At 41.8% G+C, this 16,786-nt stretch overlaps 1 protein-coding gene across 5 annotated transcripts in view; it reads left to right on the forward strand.

Annotated features, from left to right (window-relative positions):
- The window catches only part of Pbx3 (PBX homeobox 3), a 193,240-nt gene that overhangs the window by 151,666 nt on the left and 24,788 nt on the right, over positions 1–16,786 (forward strand). For all 5 annotated transcript variants that reach the window (XM_050161698.1, XM_050161702.1, XM_050161700.1 and 2 more), the window contains 2 exons: positions 4,092–4,282; positions 9,868–10,003. In XM_050161698.1, coding sequence (XP_050017655.1) covers positions 4,092–4,282; positions 9,868–10,003 — 327 coding nt within the window. The remainder of the gene's footprint in view (positions 1–4,091; positions 4,283–9,867; positions 10,004–16,786) is intronic.

The raw sequence follows: 16,786 nt of genomic DNA on the forward strand, positions 1-16,786 counted from the left end.
TTTTTCTTTTTCTTATGTGAGCTTCAGGATGCTTATTAGGAATCACAGAGAAAATACGCATCCTACTATCTCAAGAATCATACACATGATGTCTTGATTTCTTGCAGTGACACGTGCCCTGCAGTGGGTGGGACCATAGTGTGTGAGTAGGTTTACAGGAATTCGCAGAGCGCTGTGAGAAAGCTAGAACCGCTTCTATTCTCCAGCAAATGGTTTCCACAGTTTACATCTGCAGGGCTTAGATGCAACACTTTTGAAGGCTTCCACCCCCGGAAGCTTTTGCTTGGTAGATTCTATCTATCGATACTTATCATAATAGAAATTAAAGCTACAAACACTCGAAATATTAATTAATTACTTAAAAATAGTAGCAAGCTATTACAGGTTAGCCTAATTTTTAATTTAATTTTTTAAAACACCTTCAGCTGGGTGTGGTGATCCCAATATTTGGAAGGAAGAGACATGTGGATCTCTCTGTGGTCAAAGCCAGCCTGGTTTATATAGAAAGTTCCAGGAAGGAAGGCATAGTGAGACTCTCCCTCCCCCCCCCTCCAAAAAAAGTGAACAACAACAACAAAAAAAAAACTTCAATATTTGTGAGAAGAACAATGCTTTTCGCAGACACTAATCTTGGCATTATAGAAGTGAGCTTTATTCTTGATTTCACTTCCATAATCAGTCTGCTGCCATATATCCCTGTTTACAAAGGATTTCTGAGCTTACACTTTGAAAAAGAGAAGAGATGGGTAGATATCAATGTCCTTTCAGATTGTTGTGTGTATCTTTTTTATACACCGCAACACAACAAGTTGCAGTTATAAGGGTCAGTTCCTGGGCAGTAATCTGGAACACTATGGATGAGTGTGTTGTGCTGTGCTCCCTGGGCACCCATCAGTCTAATTTGTACTTTGAATAGATTTCCTCCCTATGCGCTTCCCATGCTTTTGTAGTACAGTGCATTGATCATTTTGGAAGTATTAACTCACTGGATCAAGGCTATCTTGTGTGTGATAATGCACACCATTATACAGAATGAAATAGGCTCCCTAATGTCAACACTGACTCTCAGAGAGTCTCTAGAGAAACTATCAAGGTCACAAGTTTTCAGAAATCCAAATTTACATTTAAAACTAAAATTTTGTCATTGGTACAAATTCTGCCAGCTGTTTAGGTCTATGTGATGGACCAACTCACTTGGTTCATTTTTGAGCAAATATCTGCCAAATAGTCAACTCCAAATAATAATTTATCTGTTTTCTTTTCATAAAGAAATAGCATTTTGGGGAAAAGTGACTAAACTGTGAATACAATAGGCGTTCTTGAGCCAGTTGCCCTTTGATATGCAGGAGAAGAGCTTTCTGCGTGCTTCCCCTTTGTCACACAGAACGATAAAGACATGCTCAAGGGTTGAGATGTAATAAGATGGACAGTCTGTAATCCTCACCTATGTGACACTGTGGTTGTGGTCTTTGTTTGTTGTCTGTCGTCTGTTTGACGAACTAGCATTACCAAACCCACTGGTTCACAGAATGTGCTCGTGCTGTACTGTCCCACGCAACAGCCAAGAGCATTAGCCACAGGTAGGTAGTGAGTATGCCAAGTAAACTCGTCTGACTTGAGTTGTAAAATATACACTGGGTTTGAAAGAGTGCAGAAAAGGATATGAAATACCTCAGGGACAGTTTTAAAGCATTGATTGTATATTGAAATTCATGTTATTCATGAATTGTTTGAATAAGATATACCATTAAAATTAATTTTACCTGATTTCTTAAATGTTGGCTCATAGAGAATAAAAAATGTATGTGGCTCACTATATGTTTTATTGGGATGCTCAAGGTCTTGTGGCCAATTATGAGTGAAGTTAGAAAGACTGTCCTTAGGGATTTAGTGTGCACATATGTTTGCATAGAAACACCCAGGAGCCCTGCAAAAATATATTTCACAGCTTGAGTTAGCTCATCAGTTTCCAAACGTACTGTACCTTTGGACCATCTGTTAGCATTCTATGGAACTATAGAATTTGCTAACCCTGTGAGAAATAGTTCAACATCTTTCATTTTACTTATGAGAAAACTAGAGGCTGAGGTTGTCATATTACAGAATTTGGAAATGATATAAGCATTCCCTTAGGGAAAGCACAGGAAACATATACATATCTCTCTTGGCCATGTGGACACTTGCTTTCAACTTGGTGTAAATCCAGATTGATAGTGATGGAAAAATCTTCAATTTACTTTTTAAAAGTTTGATTTCCTTAAAGACAGAAAAACTTCTGGTTTGTTTCCTTTTGGGGGCAGTATCTCACTTTGTAGCCCAATCTGACCTAGAGTTCACTCTGTAGACTAGGCTACATCAAATTCATAGAGATCTGTCTGCTTTTACCTCTGCCTCCTGAATGCTGAGATTAAAAGTGTGCACTGCCATGCCCAGCCTAAGAACTATTTTTAATCTACAAAATTCCTTACTGTTTTACTGTATTGAATATCAGGACAATAATTACTGGCCTTTAAAAAAAATGTATGGCCTATGATTCTAAGAAGAAAGCAAACCAACCCCACAGTGTCTTCCCTCAGAAATACATAAGTGCACACGGCTTGTGTGTGAGTTTCAGGAGGTTCCTAACAATCTTATCCTAAGCCTCTCCCAGGACTGAAATTTAGATGCCTTTGCTTATGGTGCAGGCTGCTGGGTTTATGGATGTTAGCCAGCCTAACTCTCACTCTTGAGTTGTAGTACAAAAGCCTACCAACCTGTAGGTATTCACTGAATGTCTGCTGTGCATATTGTACAACTTCACTCTAAGAGTCTAGAACATGGGCCACTACTCATAAAAAACAAGTTCTTACAATTTAAAACATTTGAAAAATACTTCAGATGAAAGGTGAGCAAGACTTACTGCAACCTCTTCTTAGAAAGCATATAGCAAAGCTTAAGTAAGTGAAAGGCTAGTTCTTCAGTGAACAGTTAGGAAAACCACTGCTCTAATGGGTGGTATTGAGAGAGGTAGACGTTATCACAGCTTCAGAATAAGTTTTTCCTGTGGCCTTAAGATAGTAAATGCTCTTTTTATTCAGGGTACAGACCACTGTTTGTTTACTAGTACTGACTTGCAGTGTAGGCTCACTTACATAGCACTGTAGGTGCACTACATACAATATAGGGAACTTAAAAAGATGGTGTCTGAGGATTGTAGTGAAAACATTCCAGATTCAGTTTGGATTCTTGGTCTCTTTCTGCCTCTCCCCTGAAGAACTGAGATGCTTTCCTTGAGCAGCTTTTGTTCCCTGAGGCCTGCACTGTGGATAACTGACCTGATGTTATTAGGATGCTTAGTATACAGTCTTGTGTGCTTACTCAGACCATGGTCCCTGGGCCAGTGAATTTACCATCCCCAGCACCAAACCAAACAGAAATCTGTTAGTTCTGCTCTGTCTGCCATCACTCCTCTGAATTCAGTACATGCTGCATTGCTAGGCTGCACTCTTCAGACCTTTGTTTTCATCTCAAAAGGCCTTCCCGTTCTTTAGAGCCCAAGCACTACTTCTACCATGAAGCTTCTGGGTGGCCCTCCTCTGGAATTAGCGAAACACTTATCACCGTCTTCCCGTCAGCCTTCACACTGGTTTCTTTATATGATAAGTGATACTATACTTCATCTCTGAAGCCTAGCTCTTGCTCATTTCTGTGTCCCTGGCAGCTCTGGAAGAGTTTTAACTTCATGTTCTTACAGAAACCATTTGCTGAGTAAACATAACACCCTACAGAAAATAGGAGGCAGTTAGTATTAGCCATGGGCAAGCATTTGGTAGGAGATAGCAAGCAGCCAGTGCATTCCAATAGTGCATATCATTTGGTCAAGGAGCAGGGCCAGGTGGGAAGGGCAGTTAGGGTCTGGCCATTCAGTGTCAGAAATCTTGCAGTTTTAACTCTGCCACCACTACGTCCCCAGCTGCTTAGTTCACACTTTCCCTACTCACTGCCTAATGCTGCTGGCTATTGCTAGTAAGGTGGAAATTCAGATGGGTGGATGTCTGGGTATGATAATACAAAGTGTCAGTGTCCTAAGGAGTGTTTTTTTCCTGTTACAGGCATGTAATGAATTTACAACACATGTGATGAACCTTCTCCGAGAACAGAGTAGAACGCGCCCCATTTCCCCGAAGGAGATTGAAAGGATGGTGGGCATCATCCATCGGAAATTTAGCTCCATTCAGATGCAGCTCAAGCAAAGCACGTGTGAAGCAGTTATGATTTTAAGATCAAGGTTCCTTGATGCCAGGTATGTGAGGCCATGAATCTTCTGCATGGCTTTCCCCCTTTGCTTGTGTTTTCAGAGAAACTGTCTGATCAATCTTGGATTCTTCTTCAGTTTGGCTCTATGAGCTCTTTTCTGTGAATAGGCAGGTGATGCACCTCATGGTACCCATGCATCAGACAGCTTTTCCTGTTCTAGAAGTTGTAACTCAGGTACCTGCCAATTGAGTAACTCTGGAAATAAGTTGGATTGGTGCTACTGCTAGAGACTTTAGGACTAATTATATCCTTTCCATTCTGACATTGAAAGTCTTTAAGTTTTTTTTTTTCATGAAATTCTGCTTTAATCTTTGTTTTTAAAATAATTTTAAATATTATTTTATTTCCTGTGTTTGAGTGTTTTGCCTGCATGTTTGTCTATATACCAATGTGTGCAGGAGCTCACAATGGTCAGAAGAGGGTGTCAGGTCTGGAACTGGAGTTGGAGATGGTTGTGAGTCACTATGTGGGTGCTGGGAACTATACCTATACTTTGCAAGAGCATCAAGTGCTCTCAACTCCTGAGCTGTCAAGGACCTAGTCCACACTGACTGTGAAGATGCCTCTGGGACATTCTCAAGCCAGGGTCTGTCCAGCTTTGGAAAGGAATTTCTGTTTTATTTTGTTTTCTTCTCCCCTTGGATTCTGATAGAAGCCATCATTTTCATCTAACCCTCAGAATACAACACAAATACATGAGACAGTGATTCAATTAGAAGGCTAAGGATGTGAACATCTGTATGCCAGACCCACCTAAGAAGATTCAAGCAAGAGGCATTACCCCCTAATTATGTGCTCTTTTTTCTAATTAAGCAAAATTCTTTATCCCCTGGTCCAGCTGAGCTGTCACCGGTCCACCTGAGCTGTCACCGGGACTCTCGGCTTCTTTTGGCATCTTTCATACTGACTTTTGCTTTCTTCTTTCTTGCTCTAGTGGTTCCTACTCATGCTTTTGTATATAAACTAGTTTAAGATCTTTTCCCAGGCTCCTCTATCCCCAGGCTCACTCCCCACGGTCCAGTCGCATCATCCCTTATTCTCAATACCACCATGGAACCCTGATGTACATTATGGTAGCCTGTTGGGTTTGGGGGTAAAGTACAGTTGTAGAGCTTAGCATGTGTGAGGCCCTAGGTTTTATCCTACTACCAAAAGACAGATCAAATAAATAAGTAACTAAAACAAGACTACAGTTTGTCATTGCTATAACTCACATTAGCACCCTCCTCTTGGTGTTGAAGGCTCTCTGTGTGGCCTTCTCTTTGTTGTGAAGATTTTCTGTGTTGGATTAGTTTGTTTTGTGATGAGGATAGAAAACATGATCTTGCATGTGACAGACAGACAATCTTCGTACCAGTGAGCTACGCCCTCAGCCCCATTGACAGTTGCTATTTTGAGATAGAGTCTCAGTCACCTGGTTGTCCTGCCTCAGACTGAGAGGAACTGGGATTGCAGTAGGTGCCACCATACTTGACTGTTTAGGGGTTACTTACTGTTGTTTCTAGGTCTAAAACACCAAGATCATTGTAGAAAGTCTTGAAAATGCATAAATTAGAAAAGGTGGACAGCCAGAATTTTGTTCTAAGAAAAAAAAGTGATGCAAATGTTTTGATACATTTCCTTCTGCTTTTTCATTTGGTTTTGTTGTTGTTTTGATACAGGGTCTCACTGTGTAACCTTGGCTTCCTGGAACTAGCTCTGTAGACCAGGTTGGACTCAAACTCACAGAGATCCGCCTACCTCTGTCTCCCAGTGCTGGGATTAAGGTGTGTGCCACCATTCCCAGACCCATAGTTTATTTTTTAACATTTTAATTATTTTTACTAGTTTGCATTATCGCTTGCTCCCCAACCCTCCTTTCTTTCTTCTTCAGTTACTCACTTGTGCTGTAGGACAGTTAACCAGACAAGCAAATGTATGCACCAGTCTAGCTTGCATTCTACTTGAGGAGACAGATAATAAGCAGGTAACACATGCACCATCAAATAGAATTCTATTTGCAGATCCAATGATTGTAATAGGATGATAAATCCTTTGAAGAAAGAGGAAATGACAGAGAAGACAATATGAAGAGGCTATTCTATACTTGATCTTCTGAGGTTTGAACTGTCTTCTGTGAGTTGCTTCATTTAGTGTGTGGCACCCTAGGGGAGTGAAACCCAGGGCATATGCTTAGTGGGCATTTTCTAGGGGAGATTTTCCTAAAGACTAATAAAGCGCAGGAGCATCCTCTGGCCTGTGCCTTCCAGTGAGTGCAGACTCTGTGCTTCAGTCCTTCGCTGAGTTTGGGCTCTGAGTGACCCACCCCTCTGTGCCAAGAAGCCAGGTTCCAGGCCTGCATACCTACCCAGACAGGTGATCCCTTGCTCAGTGTGCCTTTCTGGAAGACCATGTCCATTAGACAAGCCTGAAGTGTTTGTCAGTATAAAACATCCAGGAATAAGCTTGTGTGGCTGCTGCTCACAGGCTGTAATTCTGTGCTGCCCATTAATCTGTCCTCTGGGGCTTTTAGATGTTTGCCAAAACTTCCCTGGACAAGAATTTGTGAGTCAAACTTTACTTCCTAGAGGTTTTCTTCTCATTCCTCCTTTACATTTCCTCACTGCCCAAACAAATGCCTGCCTGTCATTTATTCTCTTTACCCTGGCCTTGTCTCTGGACTTCATGTCATAGCCATGCAGTAGAATTGAGTGGAGTGGCCAGACTGGGGGTGTGGAAAAGGTTAGAGCAGACAGTCTGGTTCTAAGAGGGCTGTCATTCAGCATCAGCTCGCTGCTGTTTTCTGACAGAGAAGCCTGGTGTAGATGATCTTCAAGTTTTCCACACACAGCTACCAAAGTAGGTTTTTAGTGCAAATCATTCCTGTGAGTTCTCGACAGAGAATGCCTTCGACTTGATACGTTAGTGTCAATTCTGGACATTTTCTGCCCTGCGTACTCCACCTGTTCAGCGGGGTGTGCCTCTGCAGTAGTCCCACCTCAGGGTTTTGTTTTTGTTTTCAAGCTACCTGTGATTCCTGCAAAATGGGAATTCTTCTCACTGGGTTTCTTTTCCTTTCTTTTAGTTCCTCTTCCTATACCCTTTTCATCACCAAATAGATTCTGACGCTCCCCTCGCCCCCTAGGAAACAATGGTTTAACCTTCTAGAAAGTTAAGAAGCTTCAAAATAGAAGCCTATGATGGTTTTATCAAACCTACATTAATCGCTCCCCTGACTGAGTACTGTGCCGCCTGGGTGGCACCTAACCGCCACATTAGTGATACCGTGGTAACCAGCTAATCACACCCTGACACCCACTTTTTGGAATGCAGGATATCGCAGTTGAGAAAGTCATTAAGATGATTTGAAAGCAAGTGTTGAGAGAATTATCTAGGGAAGGCGTTTTCCAGTCACAGAGTAGCTAATCTAAAGTGAAATCTGACAGATGTTCATTTTCAGGCAGGAATTCTTCAAAACAGAAATAATAACCACCGAATATAAGTGATGTTTTTGCTACCCAAAACATGTTGTTAATAAATACTTGATTCCTGATATTTGCCGCACTCGTCCCCCTTCAGCTAAAACAACAAAATGTGCTCCTCTGTTCTTTCCTCTGTGAGGAACTTGTGCTGCCGTCTGTGTAGTTGCTTAAGTGCAAAAGCCCATAATTCCTTCATGGTGTGTATTTTCTCCTTCCCTTCTCTCCCCGTCTCACTCCGGTACTGCCCCATCGGTTCCTACTGTATCTCCCTTCTAAATAGGTCTTGAATCTTATTTCTGTGGTCCTCACATGTACCAGCTTACATCACCTCCAGCTTGAGTGAGACTCAATCTTCAGTGGTTTCTGCATTTCTTTTTGTGCCCTCTTCCAACTGTTCTCAGTGTCAGAGTGACTTTATAAACATGGAAACTGCAGCAAGCCTATAGCCTCACAAGAGACAGGCAGATCTCTATGAGTTTGGTCTATATAGCAAGTTCTAGGTCAGCCAAGGCTACATAGTGAGACCCTGTCTTAAAAAAACAAACAAAATAAAAAAATATATATAAAAAGTAGGGCAAGTGAGAGAGCTCAGTGAGTCAAAATTCTTGATACCAAGCTTGACAGTCTGAATGTGAGTCCTGGAACCTTCGTGGTAGGAGAGAACCAACTTCCACAAGTTGTCCTTTGAGTGCCGTGTGTGCCTCCACACATATATCGTGCGTACACACACACACACATTTAGGAAAGCAAATGTAAAAATATTTTTTTAAGAAACAGGAAAGCAAGCCAAGTAGTGGTGGCGCACGCCTTTGATCCCAGCACTTGGGAGGCAGGGGCAGGCGGATCTCTGTGCATTCAAGGCCAGCCTGATCCACAAGAGCTAGTTCCAGGACAGCTAGGGCTGTTACACAGAGAAATTCTGTTTTGAAAAACTTTTTAAAAAAAAAAAAGAAAGAAAAGAGAGAGAGAGAGAGAGAGAGAGAGAGAGAGAGAGAGAGAGAGAGAGAGAGAGAGAAAGGGAGGAAGGAAGAAAGGAGGAAAGAGAGAGAAAAGCTTGAAACCTCAGCCACTTCTTGTTGCGCTTGGAGATAAACCTGGGACAGCTTGTGAGGGCCACGCCCTCTGTCTTCTGACCCCTCTTTCTTTTCCAAGCTATCTTCATGTTTCCTGACTTTTTCTGAACCACATTCTCTTTTAGCTCTTTAGACTAACCAAGTTCTTTTGCACCTCTGCTCACTCCCATTCACCTCTGCTCTTTGTCTAACCCCTAAGCATTTCCAGGTCTCAGATTGGTTTCTTCAAGGAAATCATTCCTGGGTTATAGCAGTGTCCTGTGTCCCTGTTACACATTGCCATTTCTTCTTACACTTTTCCTTCACGATACGTTGTGTGGTCACTGTGATGCAAACCTGCTGATTTCTGTGTTCTTTGGGGAGGGGGGTGTTTGAGACAGGGTTTCTCTGTATAACCCAGGCTAGCCTGCAACTAATGCTGTAGACCAGGCCAGCATTGAACTTTGAGATCTATGTATCTGTGCCTCCCAAGTGCTCGGATTAAAGGTGTGTGCCACCACTGCCAAACTGATTTTTTTTATTTAATGTCTTTCTACCCTCTTCCTGCCCTCCAGGTGCCTGTAAGGTTTCTAGAACATGTCTTTTGTTTGTTTGTTTCATTCTCCATGTGTCTTCATTTAATACCTAGAACATATTATGTATTTTTGGTTTTTGTTTGTTTGTTTTGATTTTCGAGACAGGGTTTCTCTTTGTAACTGTGAGTGTCCTGGAACTCAGTCTGTAGACCAGGCTGGCCTTGAACTCACAGAGAATGGCCTGCCTGTACCCTCCTGAGTGCTGGGATTAAAGGCAGGTGCCACCACTGCCAGGCTCACATTAGGTCTTGAATAAACTTTTTGAATAAAGAATGAGGTGAATTGTCTTCATATTCTCTAAGTGATGCTGTAGCTGTGCTGTGCTTCAGAGGCTGCCTGGAGTCTCGCATAGCTCTCATCCTAATGGCTTAGAAGCCCACGTTCTTATATGGTCCTGATTAATTGTTCCTTTGGGTACCACTGATAGCAATGACTTACTTTTCCTTCCTGCTTTTGTCATAGACGGAAAAGGCGGAACTTCAGTAAACAGGCCACAGAAATCTTGAATGAATATTTCTACTCGCACCTCAGCAACCCCTACCCCAGTGAAGAAGCCAAAGAGGAGCTGGCCAAGAAATGCAGCATCACAGTGTCACAGGTGAGGAATCCCATGGGGCTGTGCTTTTCCTGGGATGCGGGCTGCCTACTCCTCCAGGGCCTCCTCTGCTGTCATCTTCGGAGAAGCTATTTTAAAATTTGCATATTTCCTCAATTAGTACAAGAATTAAAGCTTAGGTAATGTTTAAAATCACTAACTGACAAGGAGTAAAGATTCTATCCGTCTTCCGGCCCAAGTGTCAATCTGCTATTGATGGGTAAGTGTGCCATGGGGAGAGGCATGGTCACTCTCCTGTGCATGTCATGTAGGCCTGGCTCCTGACCAAGATAACTGACCAAGCTGCTTCAATAAAAAAGTTTAATTTGTTCCGAAAGGAAATTGAACTTTGGTTGAAAGCCTCGAGGGGTTCAGAGAGCTACTTGTGGGTAGTTGTGCCAATGTTGAAATCCTGTGGGTTTTGTTCCGTTCTTCCTTCTCACTCAAAGTCGTATAGTAGGCTGAGACACTTCAAAAATATCTAACTAACTATATCTGTAGGAACATAAAGTCTTCTTCAAGGCTGGAAAAATGGCTCAATAGTTACTGCACTTTCAGAAGACCTGGATTTGGTTCCCAGCATCCACAGGATAGCTCATAACGATCAGTAACTCCAGTCTCAGGGGATCTAATGCCATCCTAGGGTCTCTGTCGGCCTCAGGCAGGCACTCGATGCACAGACATGTATCCAGGCAAGACGTTCATACACATAAAATAAGTGATTAATTTAAAAATATATATTCTCCCTTTATCCATTGAAAAACAGTACGTGTGTGTCTGTAGGTATAGACTTGTGATTATTTGCTAAATATTATGGTAATTATTTATATAGCATATTATATTAGATTTATAAGTACTACGAGACGATGTCATTATGCAGGAGGGTATGTATAGGTGAAATGCAAATACTAAGCCATTCATGTAGCTTGAGAATCTTCTGATTTTGCTGTTCCCTGGGGAATTCTGGAGCCCATCCTGATGCAGTAACTAAAGGATAAAAGTACATATCTTAAAATAAAATTTTATTCAGATTTTCACATTTTTGTTTATAGGTTGCCATGTAAGCAATGCTTCCTTTTAGCATGAACAGTGATAGTATACCAGTTCTGGCAATGCTGAGCTTAAAGAAAAGCTAACTTGCCCAGCCGTGATGGTGCTCGCCTTTAATCCCACCACTCAGGAGGCAGAGGCAGATGGATCTTTGTGAGTTCAAGGCCAGCCTCGTCTACAGAGTGAGTTCTAGGACAACCAAGGCTATACCATGAGACCTTGTCTCAAAAAAAAAAAAAATGAAGAAAAAGAAAAGAAAGAAATGTTTCCAAAAGTTTAGCATTCAATAGAGACCAATGATCAGAATTCTAAAACAATATATTCCAACTAAATATTAAATTTATTTTTCCTGTGTCTTCGTTACTGTCTCAATGCTGTGAAGAGACACTATGGCCAAGGCAACTTTTATAAAAGAAAGCATTTAATTAGGGGCTTGCTTACAGATTTAGAGGGTTAGTCCATGATCATCATGACAGGAACGGACAGGCATGGTCCTGAAGCAGTGACTGAGAGCTTTACATACTCATTCATAACTGCAGGTAGGGAGAGAGAGACAAGGCCACAACTCCCAGTCCTTCTTATACACTTCTGTCAACTGGGGACCAAGCATTCAAACATGAGCTTGTGGGGGCCATTCTCATTCAGACCAACACACTCTGCCATATTATAAATATTCTTATACACTTGAGCCCAAGACATTAAAAAAATCCCCTTTGGATTCTAACGAAGGTCTTATACTAATGTCTTATGTGATCCTGAGTTTACACTGATTTTGTTTTGTTGTTATTAGTCTTATTACATAGGGTCTCGTTGTGTAGCCCTGGCTAACCTAGAACTAACTCACTAAGATCTGCTTGCCTCTGTCTCCATTACTGCTAGGATTTTAGGCCTGGGGCCACCACTTCCGACTCTAGGCTGATTTTTTTAACTTTTGTTTTAATGTTGTTTCCAGAGCAACTTTGATTTGTAATTAGGATTTCATTCAAGGCTTAATTTCCTTTGCTTATTAAATTGTGGTGTATTTTGATCCCTGCCCAGTTTCTTTTTAAAATGTTTTATTTAGTGTGTTTGCAGGCACATTTGTGCTACTGTGTGTGTGGAGTCAGGAGAACAACTTTCCTCTCCTTCCTCCTGGATTTTAGGGCTAGGACTTGAGTCTTCAGGATGGCCAGCTTTACATGTGTTGTAATTGATTTGGATTTCCAGGTACAAAGTTATGTCTAATAGAAAATGCCTCTTTCCAGGCTACGTCTCACTGACTGCCACTTGAAACACTGAGTATAATGTGCTAGATTTTAGGAAAGAGCAACCTAAAAGTGTTTCAATTTGAGTTTTCTGGGGTTTGGGTGTTGAAGTTGTTGAATAAGGAATGGCTTATTTAGGCCACAGTGTAAGGAGACAGCCCTTCATGGGAGGGAAATATGGTAGCAGGAATATGTGGACGTGGGTTGTAATATGTTCACAGTCAGGAAGCAGAGAGAAGTGAACTTTGATCTCCATTGTGTCTTGCTCTTTTTATTCCTTTTGGGACCCTGGGCCATGGATTGGTGCTACCCACATTCAAGGTGGGCTTTACTCCTCCATTAAACTTCTCTGAAAATGACCTCACAGACAGTCCTGGGTACAACTTGTAGATGACTCTAAATCCAGCCAAGCTGAGCATAGAGATTGAACAGCATAGTGCATATCCCCAAATGCTAATGAAAGGGCTCATATGCTGAGCCAGCTGACAGCCAGGTCAGCTTTCCTGCTTGAATGTTTGGGGTCCTTTAAGGTGTTCTTCTCTCACTCTGTAGCTTTTTAACAATGTATCCAGCACTGGAAATAGCAGACATTAAGTCCTTTACAAAAGTTCTATAATCCAGATTTTTTGATAGCTGTAGTATGTAGCAATTTGGATGTAGTTCTAGGACATACTCAGTATATGCTTGGGAATTAGCAATAAAAGGTTCTCTTCAGCCTGTTCTTCAGATTTCACTTCTAAAGCAGACTGGGAACTCGTTTAACAAGTGTTCTAAAATGCTGTGTGCTGCATTCATTCACATTTGTGTCTCTGCTTTGGGAAGCCTTGAAGCAGCTTCAGTATGGCCTGGCCAGACTGAGATTGGCTGCTGCTGCCTCCTGCCCACACCTCCATGAGGGGATTTAGGCCTGGGTCACCACACTGAACTATTTTTTAACCATGTATTTGTTTATGTGTGTGAGGGCGTGTGGGTGTGCAGTGTGCAATGGCACATGCATGGAGTCAGTTCTCTCCACCATGTAGGTTCCAGTAAGTACCTTTACCTACTGAACCGTTTTGCTAATTCGAACTTGGTTTTTATGCTTCTTGTCTTTATTTGAAATGAAGGCTTGCTGTCTTGCTTAGGCTGTCCTCGAACTTGTGGGTATAATGATCCTTTCATCCTCTGAGTAGTTGGGGTTACAGGTGTCCACCCTCACACCTGGTCACACCAGTGCCTTTAGGTTGTATTTTGAAATCCTCCTAGGAATTTTTAGGAGCAGGTGAGGATATGGAAATAACATAGAGATCCTCACCTGTCTAAGACTCGCTTCCTGATCTTGTCTCTTCATCATAGACTTTCATCAGTCAGTGTATGCATTCATCTAAACTGTGACAGCTTTCCAAGTTCACCTACTTCCTGTCTGAAAAACCAACTTTCCTGCAAATCCCTCTTTCCTTACCTCTGAAGTGGATAAAATAGTTATTTTGTTAAAAACATTGGTTTCAATCTTTATAGTTTTTACTTCAAGTTCATGAGAAGTGAAAGCAAATAATTATTTTTTTTTTCATTTTATGTGGGTGTTTTATCTTCACGTGTGTCTGTGTACCATGTGCATACCTGGTACTCACACAGGCTAGAAGAGACCATCAAATCCCCTAGAATTAGGATTACAGACAGTTGTGAGCCACCAAGTAGGTGCTGAGAGTCAAACCTGGGTCTTCTGAAAGAGCAGCCAGTGCTCTTAACACCTGAGCCATGGCTCCGGCCCTTAGTTAAGAATTTCTGTTTCAGGTCTAGCAGGTCCTGAAAAGAGAGCAATCTGCTCTAAAGCAGAAATACACTGAGACACCAGAACATATGCAAATCTACCTTCAAATACTGAAAACAGATGACAAGAACAGGGCAGTTTTTAATAATGCATATAAAACTGAAATTTTATTATTATTTCAGCAAATACTTTAATAATGAAGAATCAATAGGAGCTAGGCATGGCAACCCATATATACAACCCTAGAGTATGAGGGCCTCCTATAAATTAGTAAGGAAAAGACCCTACAGTTTCTCTGCCTTTCTAGTGACAACCAGTTTGAAAAGTGGGAAAGACCTCAGTGATGTCATAGACTATCTCTACAAGTGCTCAATTAGATGGAAAGATCCCCATTCTCAATAGCAATCAGGAAAATGTAATTGAAAAACTATAATGAACTCACTTAATTTCCTAGATTGGCAAAAAGTTAAGTTTAAGCATACCCAGGGTTATAAGCCTGTATACGGCAGCAGGGACCTCTGTTTCCTGCCAGGGGACTGGTTATTGTATCCACTTCAGAAGTTCTCATGCAGTCAACCCACAGTTTCACGTCTAGATAAAATTGCCCTGGAAAACCTCTTGTCTAAAAGATATACTAAGAATAGGAAGAGTCAGCAACACTGAAATATCTGAAAACTTGAAGAAGACAATTTTTTTTCTTCTTAAATCAAATTCTATTTGCGAATTCAGCAAAATAATTTCTATAAAATAAAACAGCAAAATATTTAAATAGGGCGGGTTGTATCTTTTTGCAGGGGTATTTGGTTTTAGGCAGTTGTCCTGTTGCTTACCAAATCCTGCAGGGCAATGGAGGTCTTAAAAGGAAATGGACCTGGGCAGTAGAATGGCTTGGAGATGAACTCGAAAGAAGACCATACACTGGCAGTCCTCAATATACTTAAAACAATTGGTCTCCCCCAGTACAAAGCAATGAAACATCAAATGGCTATTTTTTTGGAAAGATCACATAGTGCTAGAATGACACTTGCAAAAGCTTGTGAACTCTGTCCTGAGGAGGAACCAGATGACCAAGATGCCCCAGATGAGCATGAATCACCTCCACCAGAAGATGCCCCATTATACCCCCATTCCCCTGGATCTCAATATCAGCAGAATAACCATGTGCATGGACAGCCATATACAGGCCCAGCAGCACATCACATGAATAACCCTCAGAGAACTGGCCAACGAGCACAAGAAAATTATGAAGGCAGTGAAGAAGTGTCCCCACCTCAAACCAAGGATCAGTGAAATGCACATATTAACTGGTTCCATCAAGACAATTTTTCATTTGCCTAAAAACACTGGTAAACACAGTGGATTCCCACAGTAGCATATCTACACCAGTGGGAGGAGGAATTTTAATGTGTGTCAATTCTACTCAGTGTGGCCTAGAAATACCATGAAAATGCAGATTGCAGGACATACAAAGTGTATGGCAATCTCCGTGAAGTCAGAAGTGGAGACACGTGAACAATACATGGAGAAGGAGAAGACTGACTAAAGGAAGAGTTAGCCAAGTGCGGTCAGGAAGGAATATTCAAAGCACTTCACTGGAGTTAATAACGTGTGTTTCCATTTGAATGGCGAGTTTGTAGGCACTGACTTAATTACCATTCATTATAAACCTATGTATATAAATTAAGAAAGTCAGACATAGTGGTGTGTGTACTCTTAGTTCTAGCACGCAGGCAGAGAGGCAGATGGATCTCTGAGTTAGAGGCCAGCTTAATTGACACAGTAAGAACTTGTCTCAAAAAAAAAATTAAGTCAAGGAAGTCTTTGTCAGTTGTTCAACTGATACTTGACCTTTCCTAATAGAAATATGTACAGATATTTTCCAAAAGATTCATACTGGAATGTTTATAGCAGTGATAGTCATGACAGCCAAGACATGGTACAGACATCCACAAATGGGGAAGTGGAGAAATCAGTGTGGTTTATTTGGACTGTGATTTGGCGGTAAGAATGAGTTACATCTCTGTGTATCTCCATAATGCTAGAGAATCATGGTTCCATTTATAACAAGCTCGGTAACAGGCCATGCTACCCTGAGGTGCTAGAAGTAAGGGCAGCAGTTGCCTCTGGGGAGTAGTGAGTGGAGAGGGAAGGAATGCTTCCTGATCCGGGTGTTGGGTTCCTGGGTGTGTTCATGCTATGAAATCTGTCAAGCTCTGTACTTAGAATGCGTGCCTCTTTTTGTATGTACATTTTCACGTCACCCAAAGTGCCCATGCACCATGACAATAAACCTGCTCTTGAGATTGTGTAAGCTTCTGTGGGGAAATATAACAAGAGATAAAACAAAGGGATAGCAAGTTAGAAATGACAGATGCTGTGGAGAAAAATAGAGGAGGGAGAGCATGAGCTCTACTTAGTGGTGAAGGAGGCCACTTCCTGAGAAGTCTTCGGAGAGTTGGAGAGCTGACACCATGCGTGGCTGATGAGGAACTCTTCAGCAGAGACCACAGCAGCCTGAGCAAAGAGTCTGGGGCGTCCACACAGCTGCTAGACAGTGGGCATGTCTGTGACTTTTACTCTGAGTCGGATGGGAAACAGAAGAGTGACCTGTCTCTAACAGGACTGCTATGGTGGCTGTACTAGAAACGATCGTGAGGGTGAGTGGAAGCAGATACCAGCCCACATGCAGCTGCCATGAACCAGGCAGAAGATGACAGAGACTTAGACCAGAGTGTCAGGTGG

The sequence above is a fragment of the Alexandromys fortis genome, unplaced genomic scaffold (genome assembly GCF_014885135.2).
Source record: "Alexandromys fortis isolate MF-2015 unplaced genomic scaffold, M_Fortis_MF-2015_v1.1 scaffold_74, whole genome shotgun sequence".
NCBI lineage: Eukaryota > Metazoa > Chordata > Mammalia > Rodentia > Cricetidae > Alexandromys > Alexandromys fortis.